This window comes from Ammodytes marinus, assembly GCF_949987685.1.
Source record: "Ammodytes marinus genome assembly, chromosome: 9".
Lineage (NCBI taxonomy): Eukaryota > Metazoa > Chordata > Actinopteri > Uranoscopiformes > Ammodytidae > Ammodytes > Ammodytes marinus.
In genome coordinates, this window is record NC_137213.1 from 15,528,565 (window position 1) to 15,547,043 (window position 18,479).

Below are 18,479 nucleotides of genomic sequence, written 5' to 3' on the forward strand. Positions count from 1 at the left end.
TGTTTAAAATTTAACAAGGTCTGGAACGGTGGAGGGGCTGAAGCGGGCATCCGGGGTGTTTTGGCTCAGCTTCATGTCACATGCGGGGGCCATGTGAACACAGTGGCACTGACAGAGAGAGAGGGAGAGAAAGAGAGAGAGAGAGAGAAAGGAGGGAGGGAGCTACTGGGGCAGGAGGGCAGAGAGAGAGTGAGCTAGTGAGAAAAAAAGAACCAAAGAGAGGAAGTCTTTAACCAAAAGGGGGGAATGGGACCCAGTGAGTTAGAAAAGACTGTATTTACGAGAAGGACAACACAAGCGAAACAGGAACTACAGACCGATAATAAAATGCAAAGAAGAAGGACATGGCAAGAGAGAGAGAGAGAGAGAGAGAGAGAGAGAGAGAGAGAGAGAGAGAGAGAGAGAGAGAGAGAGAGAGAGAGAGAGCGGTAACTTCCTGGTTGCAGCAGGTGACAGCTCCACTATTTTTCCCCCCCCCCCATGTCCGGGGTAATTATCAAACAGCACGGCTAACAGCACGAGACCAGCAAATTGCCACGTTAATGATTGAGTCTGGCTGTACATGCAGCGATGTCTCCACAGGTCTCTCCTGACCGAAAACCAGACTTTTGGTTTCACAGAAATAGCCCCCCTAACAGACCATCCAATCTATAATGTATGTACAGTTGTGTCATTTAATTCAGTCCAATGTAAATAGATCGTGCAATAAAAGCTATGTTTACGAGGCATACAGTGTTTTGTTTGGGGACAATTGTTTATCTTTTGAGAAGTATATGAAATAGCTTTCTATACAATGCATTCCAATACACAGTGGTGTAATGGAATGTACATTTGCTCAAGCACTTACATTAACAATTTAGAGGCACTTGTACTTACAGAGATACATGCAGTTAGTTTAACTCCCCTATAGTCTATATTTATCCAACAGCTTATAGAGTATATAAACACACGATCTCTTTATAAGATAAAGTATAACAGATGATCCAAATTAGCTCTGCAACAATTAAAGCTGCTTAGACATTAACACATCTGTAACCCATCTGTAATGGAAATACATTTCTGGAAAGGGCCTATGTTCTTCTGTGCATTCACGTTAATGATACTTCAAACCTTCAACAACTGATTGTGTGGTCCCTTGGAATCAGTGAAAACAAGCTGTGAACACCACCTATTAACCTTTAAGGGTTGACTTGGCTAACTGGTTAGCATACCGGTTTTTTCTAAAACGCATCCAGCAGATATGGAGCATTCACTTCTTTGAGCTGTATTTTCTTGCACCTGACAAATTGTAAGTTCAATATTCCTGCTCATTTCAACTCGCCAACAACAACAATGCCCCACTATGTTAGCTAGCTAGTCACTAACTGTGTATGCTAGCAGAATGCCTGCTGTAGACGAAAACATTTAATATTTGCAGTTAATTACTTTTAAAGAATCCAAACTGTGCAGTATAGTGCACAGGTGGTCAGTGTAAGATAATTCTGAAAAGGTATAATAAAAACGAGGAATCTGAATTGGAGGATGTGCAGTGGATACAGCTCAAGGATCAAAGTGTGGTTCCCGTGCGGTATATCACTATAGCTGCGCCTGAACATCTATGGAGCCGCGGCTGGGTCCTGCTGTTCGCTTTCAAAGCCACCCCCTTGAAAGCAACACTTGCCAATGAGGAAGTATCTTTCTTGTGCTTCAGCATTTTTGAGAGAGATGAACTTTAAACTAGGTCATTTCATATCAACAACACTGCCCCCTTTTCTATTAGAGCAGAGTCCATAGAAACAAGTTCAGCTCCACCCAAACACACCTTATCTAGCTGCATCCAGATGACACAAACAAAAGAGTCGGGGACATTTTGTTTGTGCTCTCAAATCCATTCACTCAATATTATTAGCCGCACACTATCTACTTTGACTTTTTATTTTATTTCTGGAGTGCAGGAGGGCGTTGCTGTTATCACAAAATCTCAAATAAAACAGCGAAATAAACCTGACTGATCCGATCCTTTTGTTATCACTAGATGTGTGTTAAAGAGGACCTATTATACTACGTTTCTGGTCTTAATTTCTTGTTTTACACTGCCTCCCCCCCTCCTGCAAACCCCACTCCGTTGTGATTGGTTACCTTCCTTCCGGAACACTTTCAGTGGCGGGAAGCGCGAGCATGGACCTATAAGGGCGCGAGGCAGACGCGAACAGGGAAGTGACAGCATTACCATACATGGAAACATCCGCGTGGTGACTTCACGAAGTTACATGCGACGTCACGAAGTTACAAAGGGTAGACCGCTTTGAACACGTGACTTCTCGACTGGCTAGAATAGTGTTTAGTGCTTGGCACAGACACCCCAGACGGTCAGCAGGGAATACGTCGAAATGCATGTAAGTCATTATTTGATAATTTAGTATGGTTAAGCATGACTATGAATCATCATAACAACGTTTATAGGTCATAAAAGTCAAAAAGCATCATAGGTCCTCTTTAAACAAATTGGTGTTAACACCACTAGTGCTGGTATTTCAAGTGGTATTTTAAATTGTGCCCTTTGATAATACTGACACATTATTTACTTCATGTTTGAATTCCGCTGATAGTCCTTGGGTTGTCTGCTATGTGACCAAAGATTAAGTCGGAAGAGCAGGCCGAAACAAGAGGAAATCTAAAGAAACTTGAAAAAGTCACAATAAATACACTAAGAGCACATTCAAAGGATACATTCCCTTCTAAGTCGCAATATTAATACAGGTTTGGTTCCTTAAAAATTGAATATCTGTCATTTAGCCTAATGATGTTTTTCAGTTAAACTGGGCGAGGTGAACAATAGAGAATGGTTGTAATGTAAGTATTACGAGTTGTAGCTATAAGCTCCAGAGCAATAAAATAGTATGTTAAAAAAACAGCTGCTCCGAAACCCGACTGATCCGATCCCTTTTGTAATTACTAAACGTGTGTTAAAGAAAATGAAAAGCCGAGAAATTGGAATTTCACAATGGAAACTAAATATCTCTGGAGAGACTCGGGCTTTGTAAAACAAATCAGTGTAAGCACCACTGGAGTCTGTGGTGGTGTTTTAAAAAGCCTTCCATCCAGAAATTGACACAGTTCTGTCCAGTACACTACACTAGCAGGCACGCTGTGTTCCCTAATCGGAATTTTTGGGCCTCTTTAATGCTGAGAGTTGCAGATGTTGCCTGGTATTAGGCTGCGCTGCTGCTGATCAAAGCTGTGCACACAGTGAGCCCCTGCTGGCCTGCCCCTAATCCCCCCCCCCCCTCTCTCTACCCCCTCCCAATGCATGTGGTCAGGCCAGGGAATGGAACTCCACCAGGGACGGTCAACCCTGCTGCATGACCCCGCCAGAGGCACAACGTCTTTCACCGACTTGCTTGTGAATGACACCTTCTAACCCCCCCCCCCCCAAGGTTTCTGGAGAGCATTCGGCAGGGTCAGTCTGACAGACAGCTGAGAGGCCAGGCTTCTCCCATAAGGCTAGAGAAAAAACCACTGGCTGCCCTATCCTATCCTGCTTTCGCCAGTTCCCTATAGTTCAGAACGTGCAGGCCGAGTGACATTGGATGCCTGGATTTAGCAGTGAAGCAATGTGAATTTTCAATTGCATACGTCCACCTTTAGCATCTTTGTAAACCAACTCATGCACTCTGTTTTCAATCAGTGAAGACAGTGACAAAGAGACCTGTAGAAATACTTACCTGCGCTTTTAGTTTTTGCCTTTTTATTAATAGATTTTTTTTTTTAGATCAGTAATTTTTGCGGTGAAAATGCAATAAGCCTGAGGACGGAGAGATAAAGAGATATGGGAGGATAAATGGAAAGTGTCAGATGGTGTGAGGGAAGGAGGAGATGCCAGGAAAGATAGTGAGAGAGGAGAGGAGAGGAGAGGGAGGGGGATCGATCACGAGAGGCGCGAGAGCAGAGGAGGGCGGGGAGGATGTCAGCCAGGCAAGGCGATCTATATTAGACAGAAAGCAGTTCCCCCCAGGATTTAACTGTTACAAGCTGACACCACCACCCATCCCCTCAAGTGTCTGCCTCAGTAGACGTACACACGTGGTGTGAATCCTCCACCGAGGCTGTATGGATACATTTAGTTTTTAGAACACTTCATACACATGGGGCTCGCACGTGAAGAGACATCAAAAAACACATTCTTTCTTCTATTCTATTCTTTGATCGCTGGATTTTTACAGCCAACATCGGGCACACACACATACACTATAGCGAACACGAGAAAAAACCTCAGTGGTGCACACCGACACATTGCGTATTGGATTTGAGCTCTGGAACGTGTGAAATCTGATTACACAATTACATAATGACTCAGCAATAGGCCATTTAGGAAGACCATTTAGCTGTCAGGCACCGGGACATTGATGTGAGAAAGGATGATGACACTTCTCCAAAGTCTCCACTCCCGGGAGTGTTACAGCATTGTATGCATACATCAAAATGCTGTATAGTTGCGGCGGATAATCAAGCCATGTTATATAAAGATTTAAGTGAAACAAACACTTCAATACTGCAATGCATGAATCCCTTTTTGGCGACCGGTTAAAAGATCATTTGAATGGTAAAATGTATTCAAATAAAAAAAAACTGCCGCAAGGGATTCTCATTTTGTTATCAGAAAAACCCGACGTCGACCGATCCTGAAAACAAAAACAAAACAATGACCAAATCTGGGCATTATATATTGTTCTCCTTCAGTCTTCAAAAAAATGAAAATAAAAACGTTTTCCTAGAGATGCGAGTGTGAGAATGCGACATGGCACAGGACAAGACAAGAGTGAGCGCTCCTCTGCCTTAATAGCTGCCACAGGCCCCGCGGGAGAAAGCTGGGAGCTTCATTAAGCCTTTAAACCCTGCAGAGTCCTTTAAGTCATCACGTCACCAGCTAGCTATACTGCCTTCTCAAGACAGTGAGGGCCCAAGGGTTACAGTGGAAAGATACAGCAGCCCCAATTTTGAGATTATTCTATGCTTTTAGAGTAATTGGACTTACAGCGTCTTCTCAAACAATGTTAACATGTTTGTGTCTAAGTGGAATATACTGTACAATGGTACGTCAAGCAAAGAGTCAAGCTGCTTCCATTACCTCTATTGAGACTACTTTATGTGGTTACAAGTTGAGTGCTTTTATTTCTCTGCTTCTTTTGTTGATAAAAAAACTTTTATTTGAGTAAAAATGTATCCAAGTCACATGTTGTGGTTTAAGATTTCTATAATGTCCTTTGACAATCTTGACATTTTAGTCCTAGGAGTTGGTTTTGTAAATGTGACCAAAGATCAAGTTGGAAGAGCAGGCGGAAACAATAGAGAAACTACAGAAAAACATTAAAAGAAGTAAGCAGAAAAGGGAAAACGTAACAATAAATATAACATAAGTGCACAATCAAAGGATATCCTTCCGTACAAGTCTCGTAACTTTATCAACCAAAAGTTTTGGTTCCTAAAATTTGACTATCTTTCATTTAAAAATGCAGAATAGTTAAGATATGATAAGATACAAACGTATTATTTGTGAATAGGCACTTCAATAGGTGAGGCAGGTAACATGAAGTCAAAAAGTTGTTCCGTTGCAGAGAAATATGTTCTATTAAAACTATGCAATAAAACATGTGCACAATATGATGTTTACTTTGAGAAGAATTATCTTACTAATCCACATCATCATCAACATCCGGCCCTTGTTTTGTAGAATAGCAGAGCCATTAACTGCATCAGATATCTCTGTTTTATAGTCCTGTACAAACAGTTCCTCCTGCCAAGTTCACCTTGCTGGCACAAGCCGAAAAACAACATGGGAATTGCCTGAAAAATGCCCTGACTTTGACTTAGTTAGTTCCACAGAAGCTTGAGCCATGGACCTGCGTGGAGCTGAATGGAGTTAATATCTTGATACTAGTTTCTAGGACTGCATAGGCCATCTTGCCCTTAAAGCAGGCTAAATCTAAATACCACTTTAGCTTGACAAGAAAACTGCTTTTTACTTTTTTTTTTTTAAAGAAACACTTCAACTTTAACAGGGTAAGTAAAGAGCTTGCAAAACGCAGTGTGTACATGCCGAAGACTGTTTGCAAAGCTGAGTAGCCTAATGACTCTAAATAATTCAGTGTACTGCTTTGGTTTGGTAGAGAACTCTGGGTCCTCCGCCTCGAGGGAAACCCTGTGCCAGTGTGTGTAGGGGTTCAGTGTGCCATTTACACACACACACACACACACACACACACACACACACACACACACACACACACACACACACACACACACACACACACACACACACACACACACACACACACACACACACACACACACACACACACACACACACACACACACACACACACACACACACACACACACACACACACACACACACACACACACACACACATTACCTCTGGGTAAGGGAACAGAGCCTTCTAACTCCAAGCAGGGGGCAGCTGCTTCATTACTTGCTGAGCTGAGGATCTCCTGCCATGGCAATGACTCAAGCGTACAGTAAAATAATAAATGTGTCAAACCCAACTCTGTCTCTCAAGGGGGGTGGTGTACTTTTAGTTGGAGCTGTGGCATGTGTGGGCCCCTCAGCAACAGAATGTGAAAGTATTGATTATGAGTCTGAGTATGTTTTTCTTTTTTATTCTTTTATACCCTCTCCCCCTTCTAGTCAAACTCTAATAAAGCTGCCTCGGCATTACAAGAGGCTCCTGTGTGGGCAGCTCTGAAAGGATCACTCGTCAGCCTGCCAAAGAGGACAGCGGCCCTTTGATCTAGGCCGGCAGCCTTCTGTACATGTGTGTCAGTGCTTGTATGTGTGTGTGTTTGTGAGGGGCAAAGTGAGTTCTCTCATCTGGCCTGTGCACTCAAAAGCCTGACCTGAACTCCTTTTAGAAGTCAAACCACCTCTGCATTGTCCAAAGGATCTGGACTTAAAAAATGCAACCTTGGCAACTCCAGGACTTTAACAGCCCCTGTCTGTACCCATCGTTCTTCAGTCCCCCCCTCCCCCAACCATGCCTCTGAGTACCTCATCTGTCGCCCTTATTAAAAAAAGATACTGCGCTGTTTACCGGCTGCTCATGTCCTTCTCATAATCTGGGTTATATCTAGCAGTAAAAAAAAAAGATGCAGCACAGCGCTCTCATTGATCAATTGAATGATAAAAACTAGAGTCTAGAGATACTGGACTTCCTGTATCAAAGGCCACTCTGCTGTGTTGCACAGGCAGGCATGCAGACAAACAGGCCCCTTTAGTGTGTGACTGAGCTCTACAGTTGTGGCAGCTGCAGGGCCAAGAGAGTCAGCCAGCAAGTCAGCTGAGACTGGCTGGCCCCCTATCTATCTCCACTATCTGGCCCAGAGCAACCATTCAAAGTCAGCTCAACATGTGTCAGCACGATATACCCCCCCCCCCCCCCCCTCATGTCCCAACCCCCTCCGCTCCACTTCCTCCTCAGCAGACGAGCCTGACATTCTAGACGAGCCAGCGTACATTCCTTGCGTGCTTCCATAGTGTAAGGAAACGACGTAGCAGCAGCACCCGCCAGTCATGTCACAAGAGCATCAGGGGCCTGCAAGCCTCTCTCTACAGTGAATGTGTCCCTGTGTGAGTGTGTGAGTGTTTGTACGAAAGTGCTCTTCAGTGTCCTTCCCTATGGGGCTGAATGAGAATTAGGCCTTTTGTTCAGACTACACCCTGGGCGTTGAGTGGCGTTACTGGCAGTGGAAGAGGAGGGGATTGAGGGGGTGGTGGGGTGAGAGCTCAGGTGACCACAGTCAATCTGTCTCACATGGGCATGTGGAGGCGTGGCCCTCCTCTGAAGGCCACCAGCAGGGCTACTTTTGCCCGCATTTAACGGCTGCTGCTGTTGCTACTGCTTGTTGGACTCAGCTGACACTGCACAGGCTTGTGTATAGGATTCTTTTGTAATGTTTTCCCTCTACTACATGCACGTCCATCCACATCATGAGCACTGAACACAGCCTGCCTGCCTGCCATATGATGCTATCTAAATGAAATCATTCTACCCCAAACAAGCAGCAGGCCAGTGTCCAAGAGCACAATGTGTCACGTAGCACATGTGTGGCACACATGTGGCCATTTTCAGCTCCGTATTATCGAGTGACCTCCAGTTCAACAGCCTCTCTGGACAGGAAGCTAGTGAATGTTAAAGTGCCTCTCTCTTCTGGTCCATACTTCAGACCCAACAAATAGATTCTCCTCAACTACCCTCACTAGCCCCCCCACCTTCTCCTCCTCCTCTCCCTCCCCTCGCCTCTCTTCCTTCAGCAGTGACACAGCCATAGCAGTGGCACAGTGAAAAAAAGAGGGCTTCCTGAGTTTTTTGGAGCAGCACGTTAACCCAGCTTGGCAGGCAGTTAGTTAGTGTGACAGTAGCCGCGCTGGATGCAAATGGGGACAGGCACTGTGCGCAGCATCTCAATGACCAGAATTCACTGGCTCCACACACAGATAGAGGGTTTATGATCCTCTCTCCCAGCCCAATACCCCGAACCCACCCCTACTCTACTCTCCATCCAACCACAAAGGCATTCAGCCTTTTCATTAGGATGATAATGGGGCAAAAAGCCGGAAAGGGCCCCCATGTCTGAGCACCATAAGTTGTGGCGATGGCTTTGTGCCCATGTCATGCGTGTCCATGGGAGCACAGTGTACTGCGCTACGGTCCAACAAGGACGTTTCAGGACGGAAGAAGAAGTAGAAAAAAAAGCAGACCTGAGGATTTTAAAAAGGAAGTCCCTGAGGCAAAATAGATCTGGCAAACCTAGGAGCATAACCTCACTCTGACCCAATCATGCCAACACACTATTTAACCTTAACAGCTGGGCGAGCATGCACACGCTAACAGTCTTTGGATAATAACCTTCTTCTAAATTGCTGCCGCAGTTATCAGCAAAGGTCTGCTGGTGCTGCACTCACCTTGCGCCTGACAGCACTCACTATAATATCAGGAGTGTGTGTGTGTGTGTGTGTGTGTGTGTGTGTGTGTGTGTGTGTGTGTGTGTGTGTGTGTGTCCTGTGGGTTCTGTTCAGCAGGTATTTGAAACATGAAGACTCTGAGCTCATTCTACACTTATCAATGTCCAAATGAAACACATGCACTACTATCCAATGAAGATATACTTTCTCAGCAAAAATAGGAAAATAAGTTGTTGCTTTTGCTCAATGTCACAGTGCGCACCTGCATGAATGCACCTGCTTCCTTCTGTGATACAGGTTGACGACCTGTTACAAACAGTTACACCAAGGGTCTGCAGTTCCAACTACGTAGTGTGCAACAGAGAGAAGGCCCTCAACAGGTCCCAGAATGAACAGAAAAACCCAGAGTACCAACCAGAGAATGAATGAGAGGGGGTTCATTTCTGAACACAGCAGCAGCAAACTCACCTGCATAGAAACGTAACAAGGAGCCAATCTCTGTGTTAAGCCCTTCCTCTTGAACTCTCCACGGGTCTTTAAATCCAAGCTTAAAGAGAAAGTCATTCTGGATCTGCAGAGGCCTCTCATCTGGGCTAAGCCTCCTGACGGCCTCGCCATGCAGCTGAACATACAGTGTGGGGCTGCTGCTGGAATCACAGGAATCTCCATTGTGATCCGCTGCTGTCAGCCCTGATTTGACACCACCTTGCTCGCACGCTGGGTCAGGTGTATGACCTGTAGAACAGGGTCTGGAAAATGAGCCGGCACTACTGCTGGTCGGCAGGCTGCCCAGACTGTGTGGGTTGAGTCTGCTTGAATCTGGCCCCATAGTGTTTGTCATGTTGTTTAAATGCTCTATGTCGCACTGCTTGTAGCCGGCAGTGACAGCTACACCGATGCCGTTGGTGTGACGCCGTTGGGAGATGGGTTCCGAGGCAGGACAGTCCAGCTCCAACTCGTCTGAGGAGCTGCCGTACATGTCGTGGCCCTCCGTGGCGCTGTCAAACGAGGGGCTAAGGATGGACGCCTCGGTGCCCAGGACCATGTCGTCGCTGAGGGAGTCCCTGTGCTCGCTGAGCCGGGCCCCCGAGCTCAGGTCGTCGAAAGCACTGCTGCTTTCCACGTCCGAGCCAGAGTTTAATCCATAGCTGTCCACACCGTTCCTGTGCTCCTCCGAGTCGTCGTCGTCGTCATTGGGGGTGTCCATGTTGGAGTTAGAGTTCAGGTCCGACAGCGAGCAGGCTATGTTGTCTCGTGACAACTCCGACTCGGGGGTGAAAAGTTTCCCATCGGCGTCCTGTTGCTTCTGCCTCTCGTCTGCGTTCTCCATGAGCAGCAGCCTCAGCCTGTCAGTCGGATGATGGCCCCTTATTAATTCTGTAGATTCCAGGGGCGTCAGGTGGTGGTGGTTGCTGCTGCACTTTATACTCGAGTCTTCATTCATCACCTTGCACGGGTTGTTATTACCATTGTATTCATACTTCACATTGCAGTTGCCATTTTGGTCAGTCTTGGGGTTATCTTTACAAAAAATGCGCATGACGGAGCTCGACTTACTGCACAGTTTGCTCAGCCGGAGCGCCACCTCGCCGGCCGTGGTGTCCATAGTGCAAAGGACCGGTCTGGGATATGAAGGGGTCAGTCGGTCGTGGTGGATGTGGACGGAGCCCCGGTGGAGGTCCGCTCTCACCCACTCGCGGTCTGCGGGCTGGAGCTGCATGTTCTGCCGGTGTTTGAGCAGAGTCTTTCGGTCCAGGCTCCGGGTGTGTAGAGACGCGGAGGACAGGGCCGAGTTCATCTTGGCGCCGCTGGCGGCGGTGACAGCTGAGGCGGCGGTGGCTGGAGCGGCGGCGGAGAGGTTCCTCTTCAAGCGCCTCCGTCTCAACAGGATAGAGCCGGACTTGCTGGGTGAGCCCCGGCCATTAGACGCCGCCACGGTGGTTCGGTTTGACGCACTAGATCCCGCGGTAGAGGCAGAATGAGAAAGGCTATTCCCGTTCTTTGCCTCTACGCGGGAGGCTAGTGCCAAATGTCCACCACCGCCATCATCCGCCGGAGTTCCCCGGGCGACAGACAGTCCGCTGGGCTTCTTCATTAACTTGGTCGCACCTCCATCCGACGCGCCATCCTCAGCGACAGCATGCTGCACACTTTCCATCTAGGTTAGTGCCAATGAAAAGTCCCCCACTCGAAATAAATAACGGTGCGCACTTGGTTGCACCTCCAAGCACTACATTTAAAAGCCTGAATAATACGTGTGCGCCGTGGTAAATGTCCGCCAACTGGGCGGTGTTGTCGACTTATTCCACTAGTAGTCATTCACTTCGTGCCTTCCTTTCCCCCGTCGGAGTCTCCCCTCCGCTGCTCCAAGAGAGAGAGAGAGAGAGAGAGGGAGAGAAAAAAAAACATTTTTACCGATGCGAAACGCTGGGAAGAGGCTGTGCGCGCAGGGACAGATCAGGGCGGAGACGTGAATGTGCGTCCCATTTAAACCAAAACACAGCGCTGGAATATGAAATGAACGTCGGCCGACCTCCTACGCAAATCCTGACAGCTATATATTCATGAGGACGACACAAGATGGGGTCGCTAGCAACAACGCAGTGGCTTGTGGGAAGCGTAGTGTGCCAACAAGTCTCCAGCCAGTGGCCGCTGCATGCCGCTGCTGGGGGAGAAAACGAGGTCACGACTACATTTCCCGTGGAGCTCTTGTTCCGGGTATGTCAGGGTGAGGCGGCGAACAGATGGGAGGCGTAAACATAGCTCGTATAAAATGTTCGGTGTGCAGCTCCAGAAGTGCGCGTCCTCTCTTAACTGCTGCAGCGCCATCTCTCCGCCGGCTTCGTGTGTGTGTGGGGGGGAAAAACATCGTGTCACTCAGTTGTAGTTAAGTTACTGCGCACACAGCCAGAGCGTGAGAGCTGGCAACTGTTGAATATAAAAGATAAGTTTCAAGTGTTATTTATTAAGGGTTTCTATTCACAAGAGTGTTACTTATTTTTCCAAAAATAAATCCCGCCGGATTCTTCTGCATGGCATTACATCAGGGTCTCGTTTCTGGTCTATTTATTTTAAACTAGTGGTGACGCAGCAGCACCATCTCATCAGGACGCCATTTCACAAGGCCTGTATAGTCCAGCTCAAACGAAGGCTCTTATTCTGTTGCGCCATCTAGTGTAGCACTGATTTTCTCTAGGGCACCCCTTTTTCTACAGTTGTTTAAAACAAATTAGTAGGCTGCTACCACACGCGCAATTCTGGTTTGAATTGTTTAATTTCATATTGGTTTGATGGTTTCTCACGATTAGCCCACTGAAAATGATATTCCACAACATGATGTATTTCACAAATGGTGCAGGCTTTGCAGTTACCCTACAATAAAATTAGCTGTAGCCTATTTGGAACAGTCACCTAAACCTGTCCTCTAAATATAAATAATAGCCCCACTTTCAAACTGACAGCTTAACCCCAAATGAATGAATCGTGTTTCTTGATATAGTTAAATATTTCTTCATATCAATTATTCTTATAAACAGAGGGATACAACAGACCTAATTTAATCTCCAATTGTTTAACAAACACAAAAAACATTGCAGATTATATTTAGGGGGAAAATGACGCAAGTACATTTTAAACAGGGATCTGAGGATGCCTTGCAAGCCCTTTGTTACTAGTTTTTTTTTCTTCTAATTGTAAACCCAGATCATCCTCAGCTTTAATATGTAAATCTAGTGCAAGTTCATCATGATGACGTTTTAATTAGTGGAAAGCCTGCAGAAAATAATTGGAACCATTATGTCTGATTTTAACTACACATATCTCATTGTGCTAAATGCTCATTTGAGGGTGAAGAGGTTACAAATGGCTTGTACACAAAGAGAGTTGTGTTTTTAACATCTAAATACTCAAACCAGGGGCCTATTGCATAAAACTAGGATAAGGGATTAACCTAGGATATTTCGGTTATCCTGGCTTGCTTTAGCCATGATCCGGTTGCATAAAAGCGGAGGGACATAAGTTACCATGGAGATTTATCCTTTACGTTTAGCCTGGTCCCAACCAGGCTAAACGTAAAGGATAAACTTATTCTGTTGCCTGATTGGCTCAGTCAGCTGTCACTCCGATCTGAAATCAAGGTGTTTAACAGTTATTCCATGATCTTCTGAATACTGCTTTATTTTCATTAGCCTGTTTTAAGGTACCACATAAAGGACTACATTGTCAATTAGTTAAATAGTTCTTCTTTTTTATTTATTTAACCTGAACCATTTATAATTAACTAAATTATAATTACATTAAGATGAAATGATATAAATTATAATAATTTATGTGATAGTCTGTTCATATTGCAGGCTATATTTATACAATTGATTATCGATGGCAGATGACGTTGCAAATGTGGGTCAAATAAATTCACTTTGTACTTATAACTATATCGAGGTGCATCTAAAACAAAATTAAATATGAATGAAAATTTCCTTTTTTCTGTAATTTAATTCAAAAAGTGAAACTTAAATATATTCTAGATTCATTACACATTAAGTGAAATTAATCTAGAATAAACATACTTTTCAGAAGGTCGACATTTCTGTATTATAAATCCTTTTTCTGATTGGTTGTATGCAATATTCTAATATTTTGAGATAATGGATTTTTTATTCCATTATCAATCAATCATCCAAAAAAAAGGCTTGATATATTTTACTTTGTGTAATGAATCTATGAAAGTTTAACTTTTTGAATGGACTTCCCATGATATTAATTTTTTTAAATGCACCTGCAGACTGCTCACTGTCAACTATTTTATCATAAAACAATGCAGGGACATCAAGATTAGTTGGCAGAGATGACATCCCCTGTATGAAATGAACTGCCCCCTGATTTACGGTTTGAACTAGCAAGGCATTGTGGGAAAATGGGCCGTCTTTTCCATTTTTCCATCAGTAAATCTGTGTTCGATCTCTGGGCCTACTTCTGAAAGCTGTGGGCTGGCACTTAACAGAATTACTTACACCGCGGGGCCTATCCGAAAACTTTTTTTTGCATAGGAAATTTCCTTTCCTATCGAGATGAACCGGAAGTACTCGGCGGATAGGTGATCCGAATTCTCCAAATGCTTAGGAAAGGAGCCTCGATTCATCCTTTAACCCTCCTTTAGCATAGGTTACTCCTGACCAACCTATGCTAAAGGAAAGGAGATAGTGGTATCCCATAATCCTTCACGGCGGCAAGATTTAAAGCAACAGGCCACCGCCGGAGTTTACCGACTCTACACGAATACGAACGAGAGGTAAAACAGAAGAGAGGAGAAGAGAGGAAGATTTAACTCGGCTAAAACAAAATACCCCCCCCCCCCCCACACACACACACACACACACACACGCACACACACACAGGCTAAAGATAATAAAGAACTCATAAAAGACCAACATCATAATAGTTATTTTCGTAGCACATAATTTACACCATAAGAAAATAAAATACCAACTTCACATTTAATGAAGTTACTGGGGGCAGTTCATTTCAACATCAACACAAGTGTAGCCTCTTTTTATTCCACATGTGAATTGGGATATATGGGAGTGATTCTCACTCTGTTGGCGACAACCTGATTAAAATCAATATGAAAAGAACGCATGGATCAAACGAGCGCTTGTTGTGGTCAATTTTCGGAGAATAGGCTATAGTGTAGTTTCACGCTAGTGACTCACGTCAGCAATACTCGCCGTCGCGCAATGACGTTGGTTAGGAAAAGTGGAGTCGAATTCATTTGAAACAGTGCTGTCCTTTCCTATGTTCGATAGGAAGCACCTTTCATCTCTCCTTAACCCCGATGACGTTTAGGGGTTAAGGCATAGGAAAGGAGGCTTATAGGTTAGGAGATTGGACTTTTCGGATAGGCCCTGGCTTGACAAAGCGGCCCCTTTACATCCTGGATTGGCGTTTATGCAACTGACTGATCCAAAGTGCCCAGGCTAGACTTTGTCAAGGCTGGCTTTATCAATCATCCTGGATATCTTTATTCCACTTTTATGCAATAGGCCCCAGATTGTTAATGTGCCACTTATTTGCGGTCATCACACCTCCATCGTTTGTAAATTAGTCAGCTGTGTTGTGTTGCATAACACAGTGGCATTTATAAGGAGTTACTGAGGGTCGGCAGCCTCACGGTGTTTCACCTGAACTCATGTTATCTTAACTCAAATGTGTTAAAAGTAGAATACAAGAATAAAACAAGCTTTAAATGAGATGATGAGTGAGATGGGCAATACAATACTGAATCTACAAGAGGAAGAAATGTGTGAAGAAAGCCCGAAAGCAGTTTTTGGCGATAAACCCACAGGACTGTGTCCGGATGAATACAATCAGTGAATTAAAAGACTGTGGTGCGTGCTTCGTTTTTAAATGTCCAAAATGATCATTCAAACAATGAGAAATGCATTCAGACATGGAATTTAATTGACATGATGTATCCTTTACAGGGTATTCTGTATTTCAAAAATGAAAAAAATAAAATAAAATGGAACACTTTCAAATCTCTTAAAGTGCTCCACCTCCACCAACATGTAAGAGGAAACAGATTTATTGCTGAATTCATGTTCCTTGATTCCAGCAAATTTCATTCTCATTGGGCTCGATTGCACTGAACCTATGGATGGAGAATTTTTCCAAAATAATGGCATGATGCTGGAATCATACAGAAGTTGGTTCTAACACACACACACCTCATATTTCAAAGTATGCGACTATAAATGACCCAATGAAATGTAGATGTCAAAAAGAAAAAGGATCAATGTGATACGACATGTGTACTTTTTTCCCGCTTATCTCACCTAAAGACCATGAAGTGTAAAGCAATATTCCTTGTTCCTCTGTTTCATTAGGTCATCCATTCATTCATCACTGATTGAGACCTTGTAAATAAGGGAGAACACATTTCCTTTAGCAGACAAATTCATTATGTGGCCTATGACAGCCTTTCACCTACACTATACTTTCCCTCATCTGACAAGAGAAGAATTTCATATTGAAACTCTAAAAAGTAATACTGTAAAAATAATAAAAAAATATTCAGTGTACATACAGCTTATGAGCGAGCGTTGGAAATACTGTTGTGTGATCAGTGACCGGGTGACAAGACTCGATAAAAGTGTAGAAAGAAAACAGTCACAGAATCAGAAACCCAACTAACATTTTACACACTTTGGCCCCAACCTTCAAATATTAGCAATTTAAAAATAAATAGAAATCCTCTATTTACTGAAATCTGTTCTCCCGTTTCAAAAATTGCAAATGCATCGTCTTTTTCAATTATAGATCTGAGGCAGAATCACATATTGTTTGATGGTGTTTGTAAGCTGTCAGATGTTTTCGGTGGCTCATTAGAGGGAAGAATACAGAAGAGAACCTCCTAAATAAAGCCTTCATAAAGTAAAGAGAATAAGAACCGTGTAGTGAGGTGTACGGAAGAGGAATAGGGCCACACATAAGGAAACAAATTTAAGTTAGAACTTTTTTTTATGTGTGGCCCGAATCCTCTTCAGTGTAGTGAACAAGCACAGTAAAAAACAAACTCAATGGTGGGTAATATACCTGTAGTTTAACCTTTTCTCTACATATAAACAACAGATATTGCTTGGTCAAAAGCTTATAATGTCACGAGTATAAAAGTAAAGTGTATAATACAATACACATTATGAACAGAGGTCATTCAACACACTGCTGCAAACTAAAATAAATAAATGGTGATAACATGGTGGTTAGCCAGCTCTTGATGTTTCTGTTTCAGATGCACTCACTCTCTCAATCTAAAAGAGCTAGCACATGGTACAGCATGAGAATCACCCATTTATGATCCAAGTGCTCAAAAAACGAAAATATAAAAAAACAGATCATTGTTGCAAACACACTGGAATCAGAACACACATCTGCCAGCTCCACATTTTTACATTAAAATTTCATAAGATTGTGACACAAATGATACTTGGGATCAAGCATGTTTCTTTCTTAAAATGTTAACTTTACTTTCCTTGGTATAAACAAAATGTACATTTGGAGAGAGTGCAGGCGATTTTAGCCCAAACTCTCAAATTCACAGTTAGCAATTAGATGTCAACATTGTCGGTATGGTGAGAATTGCACATATGAGGGAGAGGGGAGAAGGAGTCAAGACTACATCGTAATGACACAAATGGGACTCTAGGGGGTGCTATGAACTAGGAAAAGCAGAAGCAAATAAATAAATAATTAAATATTGCACATGGTTTTGATGCTGCTGTCCCCTCCTGAGTGTGTCTTTTCAAAGCAGTATCCAAAGTCCCAGCAGGTGCAAGTGAAGACAGATCTCCTGCTGATATCGACAACTGTCAACCCCCTGCGTCCTTGTGCCGAGTTGTCCGTGTGTGACGGCATAATTAAGAAGGATAAAAGCATGTCCACCGAGACACGTCCACTGGTGTATTGATGAACCAAAAGGTACGGTTGCCCTCGGTATTTGTTAAAAGTGTCAATCAATCGCAAAGAAGAAAAACAAATCCCCGTTGTCAGTTCACCACAGATCTGAGCGCCTTCCTGAGAGCTCAGCAGAAGGGATTTAAAGAGACAGTCGAGCAAAAATTCCATAGAAGAGGGGCGACGTGAATTAACTGGAATCAATTATGTGCTACTACAGTGGATGGTAGAAGTGGGTGTGTTCTGTGTCTTTTCGGAGCAGTAGTACCGACTCGGTTGTGTGTGGGTCTTGAAAAAAGGCATTTTCAGAAGACATGGCCTTATTTGTAGAAACGGGCACCATTTTACTGTCCAGCACTTAAGGTTCTCTCATTGGAGGCGCGAAGCCGGTTCTGGGCACCGCTCGAGACAGTGGTGGTCTACTATGGTCTGTGAAACCTAAAAAGATAAACAGACAAAGTTTAGCTAAAATTAAAAACCTTTCATCATTTCAGCTAGAACTGTACAGTTAGAAGCTCCAGCACGTGAATAAACTGTAACTAATTGAACTATATGAGCTGGCATGTACAGCAGTCGCACTGGAATCAATGGATTCTGCACATTACCTGGTTAAATGGCGACTTGACTCGTGGACTTCCATCTCGTTGCTCTTGAAATCATTGAGTTCCTTCCGTATAGCCGCCTGCAGTGGACAAACAAGAAGGACATTTTGAGAAAATAAAATAGCTGCAGAGGCTTTTAGTACACACGCTGCAGCAGCCTAAACCCTAGTCTCTAGTCTCTCTACTTCCTTTTAGTATGCTTCATGCATCATTTACACTCCACTCCGGGCCATGAACCATTCTGCCGAATTCTCTTATCACAGCACAAGAGCCCTCAATTTCCTCCCCTCGAGACATCTAAGAGCACGAATGATAATATGCAATCTGTTGCTGGTGTACTCCGGTAGTAAGCTTGTGTTTTTTTTTAACTATAATGGAATGGTGGTACCATAGATTTACATCTAGAAAAAGAAAAAGAAAATACTTTTTAGTGGCAACCAATACAGGTATATTTTTAGAACACCAAA

General features: G+C 43.8%; 2 protein-coding genes across 2 annotated transcripts in view; both read right to left on the bottom strand.

Moving 5' to 3' along the window:
* phlpp1 (PH domain and leucine rich repeat protein phosphatase 1) overlaps nucleotides 1–11,380 on the bottom strand; it is a 53,663-nt gene extending 42,283 nt beyond the window's left edge. The window contains exon 1 of the mRNA XM_080033699.1: nucleotides 9,428–11,380. Within this exon, the coding sequence (XP_079889825.1) occupies nucleotides 9,428–11,117 (1,690 nt within the window). The 5' untranslated portion in view covers nucleotides 11,118–11,380. The remainder of the gene's footprint in view (nucleotides 1–9,427) is intronic.
* Nucleotides 11,381–17,832: 6,452 nt separating this feature from the next.
* LOC307255359 (phosphatase and actin regulator 1-like) overlaps nucleotides 17,833–18,479 on the bottom strand; it is a gene marked incomplete at its 3' end in the record, with an annotated part of 29,224 nt that continues 28,577 nt past the window's right edge. The window contains exons 11-12 of the mRNA XM_080034041.1: nucleotides 18,016–18,092; nucleotides 17,833–17,848 (exon numbers count right to left, since the gene is read on the bottom strand). Coding sequence (XP_079890167.1) covers nucleotides 17,833–17,848; nucleotides 18,016–18,092 — 93 coding nt within the window. The remainder of the gene's footprint in view (nucleotides 17,849–18,015; nucleotides 18,093–18,479) is intronic.